This window comes from Rutidosis leptorrhynchoides, chromosome 8 (assembly GCF_046630445.1).
Source record: "Rutidosis leptorrhynchoides isolate AG116_Rl617_1_P2 chromosome 8, CSIRO_AGI_Rlap_v1, whole genome shotgun sequence".
In the NCBI taxonomy this organism is placed as follows: domain Eukaryota; kingdom Viridiplantae; phylum Streptophyta; class Magnoliopsida; order Asterales; family Asteraceae; genus Rutidosis; species Rutidosis leptorrhynchoides.
In genome coordinates this window covers 131466632-131483965 of record NC_092340.1, presented here as the reverse complement: position 1 = coordinate 131483965, position 17334 = coordinate 131466632, and the positions used below count along the sequence as shown (strand labels likewise).

The following is a 17334-nucleotide window of genomic DNA, read 5'->3' as shown; positions in this document are numbered from 1 at the left end:
CGATTCCTCTTACAACAGTAGTTACCATTAGTGTATTAACGCCGCACTTTTCGAAACCTTATATGACCGCAAATGTTGCTCTCCTATTCGTTGGACCGAAGTAGGTGACAAGTAAATCACCGGATCCGAACTCATGCAAGAAATAACTGTTAAGATCGTTCAAGTCCGAGAATGGCTCAAGACGGCCTGTAGTCGCCAAAAGAGGTATGCCGATGTTAGACGTAAACCTCTCGAACTCCAAGTGAGTGACAGCGTAATATTGAGAAATCGCACCTTGGAAAGGTGTAATCCGTTTCGAGAATGTGGAAAGTTAAATCCGCGATATATTGATCCTTTTAAAATCTTTGGGCGTATTAGAACCGCTACATACCGTTTAGATCACCCAACTCAATTAAATTCCGGTTTATCCTACATTCCAGGTATCAAACTTTGAGAAGTGTCCTGCGAACAGGAACTTGTTATTCTTTTAGATGAGCTTACCATTGACGACAAACTCCACTTCATAGGAGAACCGGTTGAAATTATGGATCGTAAAACCAAACCTTAAGACAACGTAAAATCCCGACTGTCAAAGTTCATGGGAATGCCCAAGGACGTACCTTCACTTATTCGTAGAATTGACAATGCAAGGTCTCGAGGAAGAGACATCGACTACTACTTCCAACTAAATTTCGGGACGAATTTTCTTTTAATGTGTGGGTAATGTAACATCCCGCATTTTTTCGTTAAATTATTTTTAACGCCCGTCTTTTTATTTTGATAATATCGTTCGTATCTAGATTCGTATCCTCCATTAGCTAACGTTCTCAATATTTTCTTTATTGGATTATAACATCTTCCGCTTACTCGCGTGTATTTCAAAATAATTCGTTCGGTTAATTCACGCATCCGCTTTGAGACTTGAGGGACTAAACTTGCCAAGTGGGCAAAGAATTGACTAGGTCAACTAGTCAAAGTGCTTCACCACCACTCATTCATCTCATTCTATCTTCTCTTTTTTTTTCATACTTTCATTTTTCTCAACTCACCAAATCACTCATTCATCATCTAATTCGGATCTAGGAAGCTCACAACAAATCCGACTACATATTCGTGATCCTCTCTTCATCCTCTAAGTTTTGATATAACTTCATCTCGTTTGGGTAACTTTCTAAAAACACTAAATTTCTTGTTCTTGATCTTTTAAACTTAAAAGTGTGTTAATTAGTGTCTATGGCTCAAGTCTAACATGAATTGTAATTTATATGCTTGTTCTTGTCATTTTAATGTAACTAGCTTAAACTTGAAATGGGTGTGTTTGATTTTGAGATTTGGTTGCTTAAATGTTGTTAGATGTTAAAAGTGCATGCATTAAATGTGTTACTAGCATCACTAGCTTCAATTTGGTATGTAGGTTGACATGGAAAAGCTTCATAAACATAATTGTTAAATTTGTGATTTTGAATAAGGGTTTGATAGAAGTAAAATGGACTTTTAATTCATTGAATGCTTTGCAATGTTGTTTGTAAGTGTTTGATAGTATTGTATGCGTGATTACCTATGAAACGGCGTATTATATGTGTGTATTAAGTTCCCGAAGCATCTTATGCAATTTATGAACTTGAAACTTTGAAAATGGTCCTTTAATGATCACTTGACGAGAAATCGGTTATTGTAAAAGATGAATTTGATTGATGAAAGGTATTTAGTTGTGTTCCTCATTAAATTACCTTTCCAACGATATAAGATACGTGTTTTAAATGTTTACGGTTCATTAGTTATGGTTGTTTGAAGTTGAATTCGTGCTTAAGTGTTCAAACTGCCCAGATTGCTGAACAGATACATGGAGCGGCGCTCCAATACCTTGAGCGGCGCTCCAAACCCGGCTGTCCAAATTTTCACTTTTTCGTTTAATTCTAACTATGCTACGCACCTCCGATTAACATGAAACTTGGCCAACATGCTTATATATGATTAAAAACCTCAGAAAAATAGTTCAGGACCTGACCCGAAAGTGTTGACTTTTTCGTTGACTTTGACTTGATCAAAGTTGACTTTTGACCAAACTTAACTAATACTTGTTTAAACCGTTCTAATCTTCTTGTATACTTGATTCTTGAATGAAACTTGATAATTTGATTCACATGCTATATTAGTCGAGTCGTAACGAGCCATATGACTAATTGAACAACTTTGACCAACCGTGTTTACCATTATTGATACAACCTACTTGTTTAGGTCAAGACTAGCACTAGTTCTTGCACATGTTACTTTGTGAAGTACTTTATTTACTCGTGCACTCAAGGTGAGATCATAGTCCCACTTTTACTCTTTTAAACTTACATTTGGGATGAGAAAACATAAACGTTTCGTTTTACTAAGTGAACACAAGTACGAAAACAAACATTCTCCATACGAGTTAAAACAAAATCCTCAATTCGATTATCATTAGTTACACTTTCCGGGTGTAAGCGAGAACTTATATTGTATGGCCATATGGGTTTGACAAACCCTCATTCGAACGGTTCGCTACCGTTATGCGGATGAAATATATTTTTGAGAAACAGTATATGTTCTAACACTATTGTGTATGGGGTAAAAGAGAAGTTAAGCCTTGATAATTGGGTGCTCATGATATCAACTTTTAGAATGTATTACTAATATTTCAACGTTGCAAATCTCGTGGTTCGACTTACTTACTTATTCACTTATTTATTAAACCTATGATTTCACCAACGTTTTCGTTGACAGATTTCTATGTTTTTCTCACGTCCTTGAACATTTTGTGATACTTGCTTCCGCTCATTATTTTGATACTTGCATTGGATGTCGAGTATATATGCATACATGGAGCGTCTTTTGACTTTATTTAAAACTGTGTCGCATAGGTTTCATTTGTACTTTTAACATTGTAACGTAACTAGTGGTTGAACTATTCTTGTAAACTTTGAAACATCTTTACATTTGAAATGAATGCGACATATTTTTGGTCAAACGTTGTTTTAAAGACTTATGACCACGTAACGGGACCTAAGTAGACGGCGCCGTCAATGACGATTTTGTCGGGTCGCCACACGAATCACGTCTAACCGAGATACCTAAGAAGGAGCTCAATGAGCCAATATCTATCATAGAAAATTCACGTGAGAAGAGACACATAAGTCGATGTCTTAACTCATTAGAGGTAGTAGTTAACAATACTTCATTGACCTATAATAATAAGACACGTTGTTGCCATGATGATAAATAGATAAAGAGTTATCACATTGGCATTGTTGAAAACCCATGGATGATGCAAATTCTGCAAACCGTTGATACCAGGTACGAGGAGATTATTTTAAACCATAAAGTAAACATTTCAAAGACACGCGTGATTTGGTTGACTAGGTTTCATTTAAGTTGTCATGAAGAAATGTATTTTTTACATCGAGTTGATGCATGCACCATGATTTCGATGCAGCTAAGCTTAGTACATTACAAATGTTCGCTAGTTCAACAACCGGACTAAACATCTCATAACAGTCAATACCAACCTGTTGTGCACGTCCATTTCCTATAGATCGTGCCTTGTATCTTTCGAATGTTCAATTGGATCGCACTTTATGCCTAAATATCCACATCGAGCGTATAACATGCATATTATATTCACGAGGGTACATGAACCCATGTCTTATTGTCAACCAAAGCCTTATATTCATGTATCATTGCTTGTTTTGAATTTGGGTCGTTTAAGGAAACTTGATTCATAGGAATAGGAGAAATAGTCGAAGTGACTAAAAGAATGAATGGAACTTTGGGTTTAAAAATGTGGGACATAGCTCTAGTGGTCATGGTACCTGTAGGTATCAATGCTTGGACAGTAGGTGATGGAACAGTAGCGGAAGAGAAGGCAAAATTAGGAATCGTAGGCATACAAGAATGAAAATTGGGCTTAGATGATTGAGGCCTAAATAATGAAGTGTGTGGCCTAGTAAGACTGGGCTGAGATGAAGTAGGCCAATTAGAAACAGAGAGAGATGTTTCGTTAGTGAGTGGCTCGGGAGTTGTTAGATTAATGGGGTTTTGTGGAGGGGTGTTAGTGGACAGATTATGTGGCCCAAGATCAGGAAATTGGGTCGAATTGTAGATAATGGGATTAAAAGAATTAGTGACAAATTTTGTATGTATCAATGGACTGTTTGTTTAGAGACGAGAAAGGAAATGTTGTTTCATAAAATAAAAATAAAAACATGACAAGATATAATAAGTTTACGTGACGCGAGATCATAACATTTATATCCAGGGTGATTATTAGGATAACCAAGAAAAATACACGAGAGAGAACGAGGTTTAGTTTATTTCAAGAGGTTGATAGAATTAGAGGATAGCACAAACAACCAAAAATGGGTAGATGTTGATAAGTAGGTGTGCGATGAGAGGGAATTGTTGTAAAGTTTATGAGGAAGAATGTTTATTAGAATGTTTATTAGGTACGTTCCAATAGAGTGCATGAGGCCAAAAGCTAGCGGGAATATGAGAGTGAGTAAGTAAGGTGCGAATTATATTGTGTATGGACAAGAGAATCGGAATATGATGTGTTTAAAGTGTGTGCAGTAGTGCTTAGCTTAATCTTCAACTTTTAAATTTATAAAACCTTTTATTATTACACTTTAACACTCTAACGAGCAACAAAACCCGATCAGAGGTAGTAATTTAGGTTATCGTCCCAAGGAAGTGTTAGGTATGGATAAGAGTTGTTTTATTATTTAATTCTTATTAAAGAACTAAAGATATATTTTTATGTCTTTTATGGGATAGATTTATCTCTTAGGAAAGAGTTTGCTTTTAAAGATAAATAAAACAAAACAAGGAATTGAAGATTCAAAATAAAATACAAGTAAAGATACAAGTAATTATACAAGTGATTACATGGACAATTAATTCATTCGGGAATCATATTAGATAAGTTTCATGACTTATATTAACACAAAGTAGAATAACAATCATAGACCAATTATTATCCCTTAATGGGTTAAACTAAGTGTTGCATATCAATCAATAGGTAGGACTTAAAGCATATGCTAGATATGTGATGTGCATAACTAACATCTTAATTCTTCATGTTCAATTCAATTACATGATACATACCAATCTTGTGATGAGGATCAATATGCAAATAGGCTGACAAATTATATAAGCTATTAAACACCAAGTAGATCAACTCAAGTTACTAGCTGAAAGTTAATTACTACTAAGTTTTCATGCAATCATTAATTAAAAAAATCCAAACAAAGGATCTTCGATTAAGCCTACCAATATCAACTTTTATTATATAAGCGTAATTCAAATCAAATAAGTTTATCACTTTTAAACTCTTTAACTTAGTTGCATGCAATTCAATTTAACAAGTTTGATGGACTAGATCTAAACAAGTAGCATGAATCAAATAATAGATTTATCGGATCAAGGACTAATCAACCCTAAAATCATGTTATTTAATCATTAAGCATGGCAAACAAGTGTAATCAAGCAAAACAAATTCGAAACAATTCAAATATCATTACAGAAACTCAACCATACAGATCTAGAAAAGAACCGAAAACTGCACAGAATACAGCACGAAGCCGGCGGCTTCCTTCACTCCAAGACGGCGACTTCATCTGACTCCCAGATGAAGTTTAAATTTCGTCCACGTAATCACTATGAACGTTTAGTTCATAGTAAAAGACGAACAGGAACGAATACAGAAAATAAAATAGACAAAATAATAAAATAAGGATAGAATTATACCTTGAAAAGAAGGTAGATGTAAAAAGACTTGAATTAAAACTTGAATCTTGATTACAATAAGTAAATCTAACCTAAGGGTTTAGAGAAAACCCCTAAAAAAACGACCTAACCAATTCTGGAAAAACTATCTAATTCTGAACATATGAAAACTGAGACCAGAGGCCTTAATTTATAGAATTCTGGGGCGGTGGCCAAGCCGGCGGCTTCAGTGGGAAGCCGACGGCTTGCCTTGAGTCGGTGACTCCTCGTGCAAGTTATACTTGATCCACAATCTAAGATCTGGTAATAGTTATACCCAAGTCGGCGGCTTCAGTCCAGGCCGACGGCTTCACTTGATTCGCCAAATCTTTCTGATTTTATCTTGATTTTGTTTCCATTTTTACTTGAACTTGGTCGATAAGTTGAGAAACTGTGTCAACCAAGCCGGCGGCTTCATAGGGAAGCCGGCGGCTTCCTTTGCCTTTTTCTTGATCAACAAGTTCTTTCAATTTTACATTGATTCTGGAACATTCTGGTATTTTCAACACCAAGCCGGCGGCTTCATCATACCTATGTCGGCGGCTTCATCTAGCCGATTTGCAATTTTCTCTATTTTTGATCCTGTTTAATACATAACTTAGACATAATCATTAGAAATATCTTTTTCTCATTTTTACCCATTTTAGTGTGTTTTGGCATCAAAATGACTCAAAAATACTAAGATAACTCCTCAAAATGTTATCAAAAAACTGTATAATTTAGGAGTTATCAGAATACCATTCCATTTTGAGCACAATAATTATAAAAGATTTGTTATTATATTCAGCACCATTATCACATTAGAACATTTTAATGGAGTTTTGGAATTGTGTTTGTATGTATTTGCGAAAGATGGTAAAGATATAATCAGTGTTATAAATCTCCTTATTTCTCTCCGAGCTCTCCCAGAGATATCATTTTTGGAAGGCAGCTGAGACAAAACGTCCATCTCGTGAGATTTTTCGGTCAACATGGTCAAACTTGTTCAAAGCCACGATTTCTCGGAGTTTCTCATTCATTTGTCAAGTTATATCGTAAAATCTCGTAATTTCTCAGATTTTCTCGCTTATTTTTCGAATTTTCTTGTATAATCTCATAAAAACGTATATAAATATACATATATTTATTTATTTATATATATTTATATTAAAAAACTGAATATTCATCGTAAGTTAACATCTGAGATCTCCCCACGATTTCCCCGAGATGCCTTGATTTTTCTAAAAATGTCCAAACGAGGTCTCCCTGAGATCCGAGTTCTTAAACCTGGGATAGAATAGACTTGTGCTATCCATAAATAATTTCTAAAGTTATCAAGAAATAATACATAATATTTGTGACCTTTATCACTTAAGACGGGAGATGTCAATAAATCGCTATGAATTATATCGAATGGTGCAAAAGACACAGAAGAATAAAAAGGAAATTTTGTTTGTTTTCCAAAATACTTGATTGACAAACTTTATTACTAAAATTCGAATTACATGAAATGTAACGTTTATTTATAAGAGATTAAAATATTGTCGCGCGAATAACCAAGGCATTTGTGTCATAAATCTTGAGAAGAAGCAGTAAAAGCAGACCGAGTGTGAAGGTGTTGAATCTTGGAGGTGTGGATGGGGTATTAGTCACCGAAGCTATTGAACCACATGATGGCAGTCCTTTTCGGAAAATCCTTCATAGTAAACCAAAATGGTCAAATTTGAGAGAGATATTAGTGTCAGTTGAGAGACGACGAACAAATATGAGATTTTTAATTAAATTTGGTGCATGGAGAACTTGAGATAAAAAAAATGTACGATTAATAGAAGGAATGGAAATATAGCCTCTACCACAAATTGGAATGCAATTACCATTGGCAACAATAATATTACGAGGAAGCTTTGATTGAGAACAAGACATAAGTTTACTTGCGGAATCCATCATATAGGATGTAGCTCCAGTGTCCATGTACCAATTGTTATTGGAAGGGTTCAAACTTATTGTGTACATAGCGGACTCAATTTCAGTAGGTGTTGACGAAACATAATGCGCATATGAAGATTTACGACGTGGGCCTGGACCAAGAATACCTTGTTGGGCTGGTGGAGTGGAGGTGTGCCTGGCACATAGTGCAGTTGGATACGATACATGTGGCGAGTTTCACTGTTGGCTTTGCCAAGTCCATGATCAGGTCCAATTAGGAATTTGCCAAGCCCACGTCCTCGGTTGTAGCCACCTCAACCCCGATAATTCCCCGATTATTGCCACGGCCACGATTGTACTTACCAAATTGTCTACTGCCTTAATTGTTGGGGTTTGGTGGTTCCGGTGATGGTGTTGAAGAAGTTACGAGAGCAGCATCTACGGTAGGGTGTTTATTGAGCTAGAGGATTGTTTTTGCTTCCGAGTTTCCTTATGTATGAGGGATGATCTAGCTGCATAGAAGGATGGAAATTGTTTGGTATGCGCAAGACATGACCCGACGCTGTCAAAATTGTCATTGAGCCCGGTGATAAGCTGCAACGCTAAACGATCTTCTTCAATTGCCGGACCAACGTTGCCTAATTGATCCGCAATAACCTTAAGTTCCTGAAAATATGTTAAAATATTGGGAAATTCATCGAGCTTGGTGTTCACAAAATGGTGTTAAAGATGGATAGCACGAGTATTCCCATTGTCTTGAAAAATACCCTTAAGCCGATTCCAAGCGTTTTGGGCGGTAGAATCATGAGCCAAAATGGTGTATATCAGATCACTGGATACAGTGCCATATATCCATTAAAGGACAATGGCATCCAAGCGATCACATGACTCGGAAGAAGTAGCTTGTGGAGAAGAAAAAGTTTCGTCTGTGCTAGTTGACGAATAAGATCCATGATGATTTTGTCTAGATCTAGAGTAATAGGTATGAAGCTTTCTATTTTGTGGACAGTTATAGCAGGGTGCAATTTTGAATCGGCCATTGATGATGAAAAGGAGAAGTTGTGAACAATTGTTACTGTGGAAAAAGGAGGAGAAAAAAGGACCGATGGTTAAGGTGATACCATAAAAGATTATGATCGTTGCCTTTTTTCATTGATCATGTTGGTATAAATACAAGATACACTCTTATTCTACAAGGAAACTATTAACAATCTCTCCAACTATTTTGGAATGAAGATTATGTTGGTGTGGTCCCAAAATAATAACAGAAAGAAATATATATATTGACAACGTATGATGAATTGAAGTATTAATGGAAGTGGAATATAAAAGACTACTGCAGTTTATTCAGGTCTGCAATTGGCTTTATATAGCCACAAAGTACCACAAAAATAGGACTACCCACTACTACCAATAATACCAATTCTACTAACATGACTAACTAATAATGAAATCTTAACTTATACTAAACAATAATTAAAATACTAACTGACATATTAAACTAGACTAGTAAACTAACTCATCAAGATTATTCAACATTCAACCCCCTAATCTTGATTCGTGTCTTCCTTAGAGCAATGCTGATTCGTGCCTTCCTTAGAGCAATGCAGGTTCCTCTTCAATCAAGTTGGCTTCTTTGTCGTTCCATTTTGTGCACTCATTTTTGAAGTGTCCATACTCTCCACATTCATAGCACCTAAACCCACTTTTGTCACCTCGACCCGAGCCTCTTCCTCGGCCTCTACCACCTCTTTCATAGCTCCTTCCACGTCCCCTTCCACGTCCACTGCTTTCACCATACTTATGTTCACTTGCCAACAAAAGCTTATTTTGTTCTTCATCTTTTTCTTCATGACCTAGAAGCCTTTCTTCATAAGCTTTCACCCTTCCAACCGCTTCTTCAAATGGCATTTTCGTAAGGTCCGAATATTGTTCAATGGGAGCTACAATTGGCAAGTATTTCATTGGAACCGAATTAAGAAACTTCCTTACAATCACCTCCTCTTCAAGAGTAGAACCAAGACTCTTGAATTTAGCAACAATGCTATTTATCTTACCCGAAAAATCATTAATTGATTCATTCTCTTTCATCCTTAGCATTTGGAATTCGTTTCTCAATGTTTGCAACCTTGCTTTTTGAACCAATTCAGCCCCTACATATCGAGTTTTGATTGATTCCCAAACTTCTTTCACATTCTTGTGTTTGGAAACTTGCAAAAGAACATCTTCGGGTAGGGTTTGATAGATTATACCTTTGGTAGTATAATTTTTCTTCTCATCAACCTCATCTTGGGTGATAACATCCCAATGGCCATATGCCCTTAGAACCGTTTCGATCATAATGGACCAGGTGGTGTAGTTAGTCTCGGTTAATTTTGGACATTGAATTGGTACGGTTCCTTGCTCACGAACGGTTAGAGTCCCATCGCTCGATGACATCTTTTTTTTTGCCTTTTAATACTTGCTGACTTCTTTTATTTTTTTGCTGCTTTGTGCTGCTTTTTTTTTTTGCTACTACTCCTTGCTGTAAACTGCGGATATTTCTTGGTACCACTTCCTACTATCTTCTACTGCTTTTCTGCTTATATTTGCTGCTAATTTAGACGTCTTTCTGCTGAGTTTACTGCTGTTATCTGCTTCTTCTTTTTTTACTGCATAAATCTGCTGCAACCGGCTGCTATTTTCTGCTTGTTTACACTGCTTTTAGACTGCTATTGTTGACTGCTAATTGCTGAATTATCAGCCTGCTACTCTGCTACTGCTATTCTTTCATAGGATTGAGCCTAAGCTCTGATACCAATTGTTGGTGTGGTCCCAAAATAATAACAGAAAGAAATATATATATTGACAACGTATGATGAATTGAAGTATTAATGGAAGTGGAATATAAAAGACTACTGCATTTTATTCAGGTCTGCAATTGGCTTTATATAGCCACAAAGTACCACAAAAATAGGACTACCCACTACTATCTCAACTAACCAACCAAATAGCTCCACACTCCAAAAGAATCGGTCACCAATAATACCAATTCTACTAACATGACTAACTAATAATGAAATCTTAACTTATACTAAACAATAATTAAAATACTAACTGACATATTAAACTAGACTAGTAAACTAACTCATCAAGATTATTCAACAGATTACAAAGAATATCATCTACAATAATAAAGATATTGTTTGTTAGAAGTGATACGGTCTATTATTCACCAACTGTACCCATTTGTAAATTACCCGTTTTGACATGAACCAAAATATTGTCAACTATGAAACTGGCACAAGCCATTGGCTATCTCTCTTACTATCACTAATTTCAGGACATCTGTTACTTTTGAAGTTGCAGTGTCGTCTATATGACAATTTAGGGTGTAGAAATCTCTATTTAACCGTAATTTTTAATTTCTTTGCCTTTTCAACTCACGTTTGCTTATAGAATAATTTTAGTTTAGTACTTCTAATTTTATACTCCGTAATATTTGACATTTTTATTTGTTATTATTCACCCCTTATATTCGTTGTATACATGTTATAGCTAGTAGCTTCATAGTTTTTTTGATTCGTCCACATTCCGCTGTACTGATTGCTGAGAATGATTTTTAGTTTCGTACTAGTCAACAATACTGACGCAATTGCTAGATACAACGGATAAATTGTTGAAAATTATTACAATAAATCATAGAATAGCATATATGAATAAAACTTGACATATATATCAATGCATTTAAATTACAATATGGGACAATACTAGTTACTTCATAAGGGAATTCAGTACAACACACATATATATTATGAGGACGCAGACATATGAATATATAGAATGCAGATGATTAGATCCGCATAAAAACATAAACTTTTCGTTTAGTAACTTACCAAATCAAATTATTGACTTACGACCTCACGTTTGGAATTTAATGAAACTTAACGTCGATAGTTAGGAAAAGGAACATTGCCAGACTCAATGTGCCTAAGGTCTTCAATCAGTACTTCATAATGTCGTTTCACTTCCTCTGCCGATTTCCCACCGACAGCCCTTGCAATCTTCTGCCATCGATCTGGGGTGTCTCTATCGTACACTGCAAGCGCTCGTTCAAATAGTTTATTTTGTTGTGGGGTCCAAGATGAAGTTGAGCTACTTGAGTAGAGTGAAGTTGATGCCATTTTTGATACTTACAAAAAAAGTTGTACTATGTAGTCAAGGAAGATGATTAGAAGTCAAGGGATGGTTGTTTGAAGGATGTTATTCCATGGAGTTGGTTATAAATAGGAGGAAAAAGGTGGTGGGGTTTTTGTCCAGTTGGGTGAGTATAAGTTGCAAGAGGGAAAAACTATGAACACGTCAACTTGTTTTTATGAACCACATATGGAGAATAATAGGTCATAAAGTATGAGAATCGGTATCTAAGGTAAAGATGTACGGGTCGTAACTATATTATATATGTTATATAAATTTAGTATTGCCAGTTTGAATCTATTTGAGGGTACATTGGTAGTGGAACTTATGTATGTATATTATTGTAATGTAATGTTTTTACTTGTGTTGATGGGTATTTGGTCTTGTTGTCCAGCTGTGCTAGTAAATGTTAAATGGCTTATAGTTATTTTGTATCTGAAATAATGGGCATGAGATGAGATGTAGTTTATGTCAATGGGGCTATGAAAAATATACTGGAGTAAGGGTTTGGATTAGGGGGCATAGTAAACGTGACCATTTTGGCTAAATCATACGGAGTATTGGATTTGGGTCTGGGTATGGGCTTGGGCTCTTATTGAATCTATTTTCTAATTATTTGTTGAAGTAAGCCAGCAGATTAAACTAAAGTAGATACCTCTTGTAACATATCCTGCCTTAACTAAATTTCATAATTGTAAGCAGAACAACATTTTTTCTTACCCTTTTAGCTTTTTATTTACTTGAATGTTTAGCCAAAAAAAATAGTTTTAAGATAAGGCATGTAGTCTTATTACTGTTCTTGGATATGCATGATCTCTGATAAAGAGTTATAGTTTGGAAAAAAGTAATGAAATAAAAAGAAATAAAGAAAAAACTGGTTTTCCTGAATTCTTTTTTTAGAAAAAGAGAAAAAACTGCAAAAAAAATGGTGTCTAATTTTCTCCCTACTAGTTCCTTTCAATCAGAGAGATCTCACTTTCTTTCCTTTCAATTTTATTGACTTAATTTCGTTTCTTTTGTAAAAAAATCGAGAACGTTGTAGTTCAAAATATACATACTTACAATGGTTGTACTGAGGTACATACACTCCTTTCATGTATGATGTGGCTTTCTAAAATGTCACAAACGCTAGTAGTGAGGTGTTTGATGGAGAATTTTGGCTAGAAATTCGTCGTAAAAGGTTTGACCTTTTTAAATATTATATTATTTTGTCTTTATTCTACCATGTTTGGTTGTGTATTGTAAAAAGTAGTTGTGTATTTATCACTTCTCTTTTTATTACTTTTCAAGCAATTTTTACATTGCCACATCAGCTACAACTTTCTCCCCACTACAAATTTTTTCCCACAATCTTTCGACTTCACAATCATTCCCCAAAAAGTTATCCACATCATTTCACGTTAGAAAAAAAAATTTAACTGCATCAACCTCTTACACCCTGATGGATTGTAGTCGACTCCTTGATTAAACATATCTTTAAACTTTGACTTTCAAAGTCAATACGGACATTAACTTTTAAATCATTATTCAGCCATTAACATTTCCAACTTGTGCGCTCTTAAACATGGATAATGCGGTTGTTGACCCTCTTATTACGTGCGGCTGAGTAATGAAAATGAGACCCACACTCAAAAATGTTCTTTAGCGTATAGACCCTGATAAATAAACTCTCCTATTTGTGGTAAAGCTTCTGCTTACAAGTCGTGGTCAATTGCTTTGTATTTCATTTTGTTTGCAAATCTGTAAGTATATTACTTTCAATCTAACAACTTTCTACATGTATTAATGGCTGAATTCATAAATTCTTCTTACTTTTATTATTCTATTATGAAGTGGACCATATTTTTTGATTAAAAGTAGAATATTATCAAGAACCTATGTCATTATCCAAGTTGACATAATATCTTGGTACAATAGATCCTAATTGGAGGCAGTTTGAACTTTAAAGCACCATCTTTTTGGTAGTGGAAACCATTTTATCTCTTGTCCACATTATCATCTTAAACAAACAGTTTATTTGTTTTCTTTATTATTTTTTAATAATATTTACCGGATAAAACTCTTTACCCAAAAGATAATAAAGATATGAATAATACATTAACCTAATGATGATATGTCTAATAACCCCAAGGAGTAGTTTAGATGCTTACACATCTTTAAAGGAGACTCAGATTCAAAATTCACTAACTATACTTTGGGACATTACCTTAAAAAAAAAATGATATATCTAATTATTGGCGATAATAAGAAGTTACTTGGAGGACATGGTATGTGATAAACTTGGAGGACACGATTAGCTTAAAATAAGTCTAGATATACTTTACATATTTGTATTTGTGTACATGTATAATCCTTGTAATCTGTATTATATATACGATCAACAATAAACCCTAAAGAGTGTGAGTTATTCAAACCTTACAAGGTATCAACCTAAATACCCACTCTATCTACTCTTCCTATCGTTATCTTTTTTGTACGTCACGAAGATGATCATCATGGTGTTGTCTTCTTCCTCTTCATCCCACGATGGGTCATTATCACTTAATACGAATCTACATATGATTACAAATAAATTAACCTCCTATAATTATTGGTTCTAGTGGCATCGGTTATTACCACTTATATCCTATCAAAATTAATGCCCTATGTTGATGGAACCTTATGAAGCGACCCGTCCTAATTCATCCGGACGAAATCCATATCGATTATAAACGATTCACAACAGTTGATTACATCGCGAGGTATTTGACCTCTATATGATACATTTTACAAACATTGCATTCGTTTTTGAAAAGACATTCTTTCATTACATTTAAGGTTGACGACATGCATACCATTTCATAATATATCTTACTATAATTGACTTAATAATAATCTTGATGAACTCAACGACTCGAATGCAACGTCTTTTGAAATATGTCATGAATGACTCCAATTATTATCTCTAAGATGAGCAAAAGCACAGCGGAAGATTTCTTTCATACCTGAGAATAAACATGCTTTAAAGTGTCAAGCAAAAGGTTGGTGAGTTCATTAGTTTATCATAAACAATCATATCATAACTTTAATAGACCACAAGATTTCATATATCCAATTCTCATAAAATAAATGTCCCATGCATAGAGACAAAAATATCATTCATATGGATTGAACAACTGGTAACCGACATTAATAATATGCATATAAGAATATCCCCATCATTCCGGGATCCTCCTTCGGACATGATATAAACTTCGAAGTACTAAAGCATCCGGTAATTTGGATGGGGCTTGTTGGGCCCGATAGATCTATCTTTAGGATTCGCGTCAATTAGGGTGTCTGTTCCCTAATTCTTAGATTATCAGACTTAATAAAAAGGGGCATATTCGATTTCTATAATTCAACCATATAATGTAGTTTCAGTTACTTGTGTCTATTTCGTAAAACAGTTATAAAAGTTGCGCATGTATTCTCAGCCCAAAAATATAAAGGGTAAAAAGGCAAATGAAACTCACCTAATGTATTTTGTAGTAAAAATACATATAACGACATTAAACAACTGACCAATGCAGGGTTGGCCTCGGATTCACGAACCTATATCATGTATATATATATATATATATATATATATATATATATATATATATATATATATATATATTAACACATATAAATGAAGTCAAATAAATTTATGTATTATTATTAATATTGTATTTGTTATATTTTATAAGTTTTCTTTATTTATTTATATATTTTCATTTTACATATAGAAGTATTAATATAGTTAAATTTTGTAATTTAAATATATATTTTTATCTATATAATCTTTATTTATATAATTATGATCTTAACAATGTTATCAAAACTGTTATTTTCATAATTTATATTATTTTATAATAATGATATAGATAATACTAGTTAATAAAAAAATAGTTTTTAAATTAAAAAGGCAATCTTGTTATAATATTAAATTTTCAGTACAAAGGTTAATCTTAATACTAATAATAATAATAAAATGATAATAATACTAATCATACTTATGATAATAATGATATCATTAGTATAATATGTATATGTATGTTAATAATGATACTAACAATAATAATAATACTAATACCTATATAATGATACTAATAAATATTAATGAAATTAGTAATAAATTGTGTTATTTTCATAATAACACTAATAATAATAATCATTATGATAACCCTAATAATAATAATAACAATAATAAAGATAATAATAATAATAATAATAATAATAATAATAATAATAATAATAATAATAATAATAATAATAATAATAATAATAATAATAATAATAATAATAATAATAATAATAGGCTACCTTTAAATGTTTTCCCAAAAAAAAATTGCCCATGACCGGGCTCGAACTCCCGACCTCTCGAATAACCATAACACTCTGAACCATCGGGCTGTCGCCCAGTTTCTGATTTAAAACAGTGCCCAATTACATATAACCCGTATTTTAAATAACTCATTCTTCTTCTTCAATTTCAAATCAAACGACCAAAAACCAAATACGAATTCGAAGTTGTTTTAAAATTGAAACTTAAATATATAAAATACATATAATGAATCTCTTTTGTTTTAAAAAAAATAAAAAAAAATAAAAAGGGCCTGCTATCAGCGACGGTATAAACAAAAAACAAAAAAAAAATTGATTTTATTTTCTGGGCGGTTTTAGTCAAAAGTTATAAAACGAATTATGTTGCCAATCGATCCTAGGAACGTTTGGAATCTTCAATTGAACTTTATCTACAACAGACATCTCGAATTTGGATCAAGAACAATGGTTGACTTTTTAATTTTAAAAGTTTGACTCCAAAATTGGAATTCGATATAACGAATTAGGATTTGAAACTTTACAGGTAGTTTATATAAACGATTCCTAACAACTTTGCATTAACAGATTTTGAAATTTTGTTCGTACTTGAAATATGGTGAAAAAGATGAAATACAGAGTGTGTCGAGCTTTAAAAAAATTATGAAATTAACTGATTTAACAAATATCGGTGGTTTGCATTTGATATTGAAAATATAAAGTGGAATGAGTTTATTAAACTTACTGAGTATTTACTTGATTTATAACCAGAGATGTCGACTTGATTTTCCAATTACGAACAGAAATATAAAAAAAATAAATAATATATGAAAACAACCCTCAACAGATTTTGTTTGCTTGCAAGACGAAATGTGATTGATCGTACCATCTTGCAGATATAAAAACGATTCATAGAACAGTTGAATATGATAGGAACTGAATTTTTAATTCACTTAGGGTTAAATACGTATATATATTTATTTATAAATATATATAATCGTCTATTATATAAATATATATTTGTATATGTGTTTTTATATATGTATATCTGTATTATATATATATATATATATATATATATATATATATATATATATGTTTATATAAATCTGTTTATATATATTTGATTATATATAATTCATAAACTTTAATATTTATAATGTT

General features: G+C 33.3%; 2 protein-coding genes across 2 annotated transcripts; both read right to left on the bottom strand.

The window, feature by feature from the left end:
• Positions 1-9267: 9267 nt before the first annotated feature.
• LOC139863817 (uncharacterized) lies at positions 9268-10110 on the bottom strand. Its single transcript, XM_071852417.1, has one exon. It carries the CDS (start codon positions 10108-10110, stop codon positions 9268-9270), a length of 843 nt encoding a protein of 280 aa, XP_071708518.1.
• A 1256-nt stretch (positions 10111-11366) lies between these two features.
• On the bottom strand, positions 11367-11889 carry LOC139862049 (protein RADIALIS-like 3). The gene has a single exon (XM_071850600.1). The coding sequence runs from the start codon at positions 11832-11834 to the stop codon at positions 11595-11597; it is 240 nt and encodes a 79-aa protein (XP_071706701.1). The 5' UTR covers positions 11835-11889; the 3' UTR covers positions 11367-11594.
• Positions 11890-17334: the final 5445 nt, after the last annotated feature.

Excerpts from the sequence above, each read along its gene's own strand:
- LOC139863817 (XM_071852417.1), bottom strand. The coding sequence starts at position 10,110 with ATGTCATCGAGCGATGGGACTCTAACCGTTCGTGAGCAAGGAACCGTA.
- LOC139862049 (XM_071850600.1), bottom strand. The coding sequence starts at position 11,834 with ATGGCATCAACTTCACTCTACTCAAGTAGCTCAACTTCATCTTGGACC.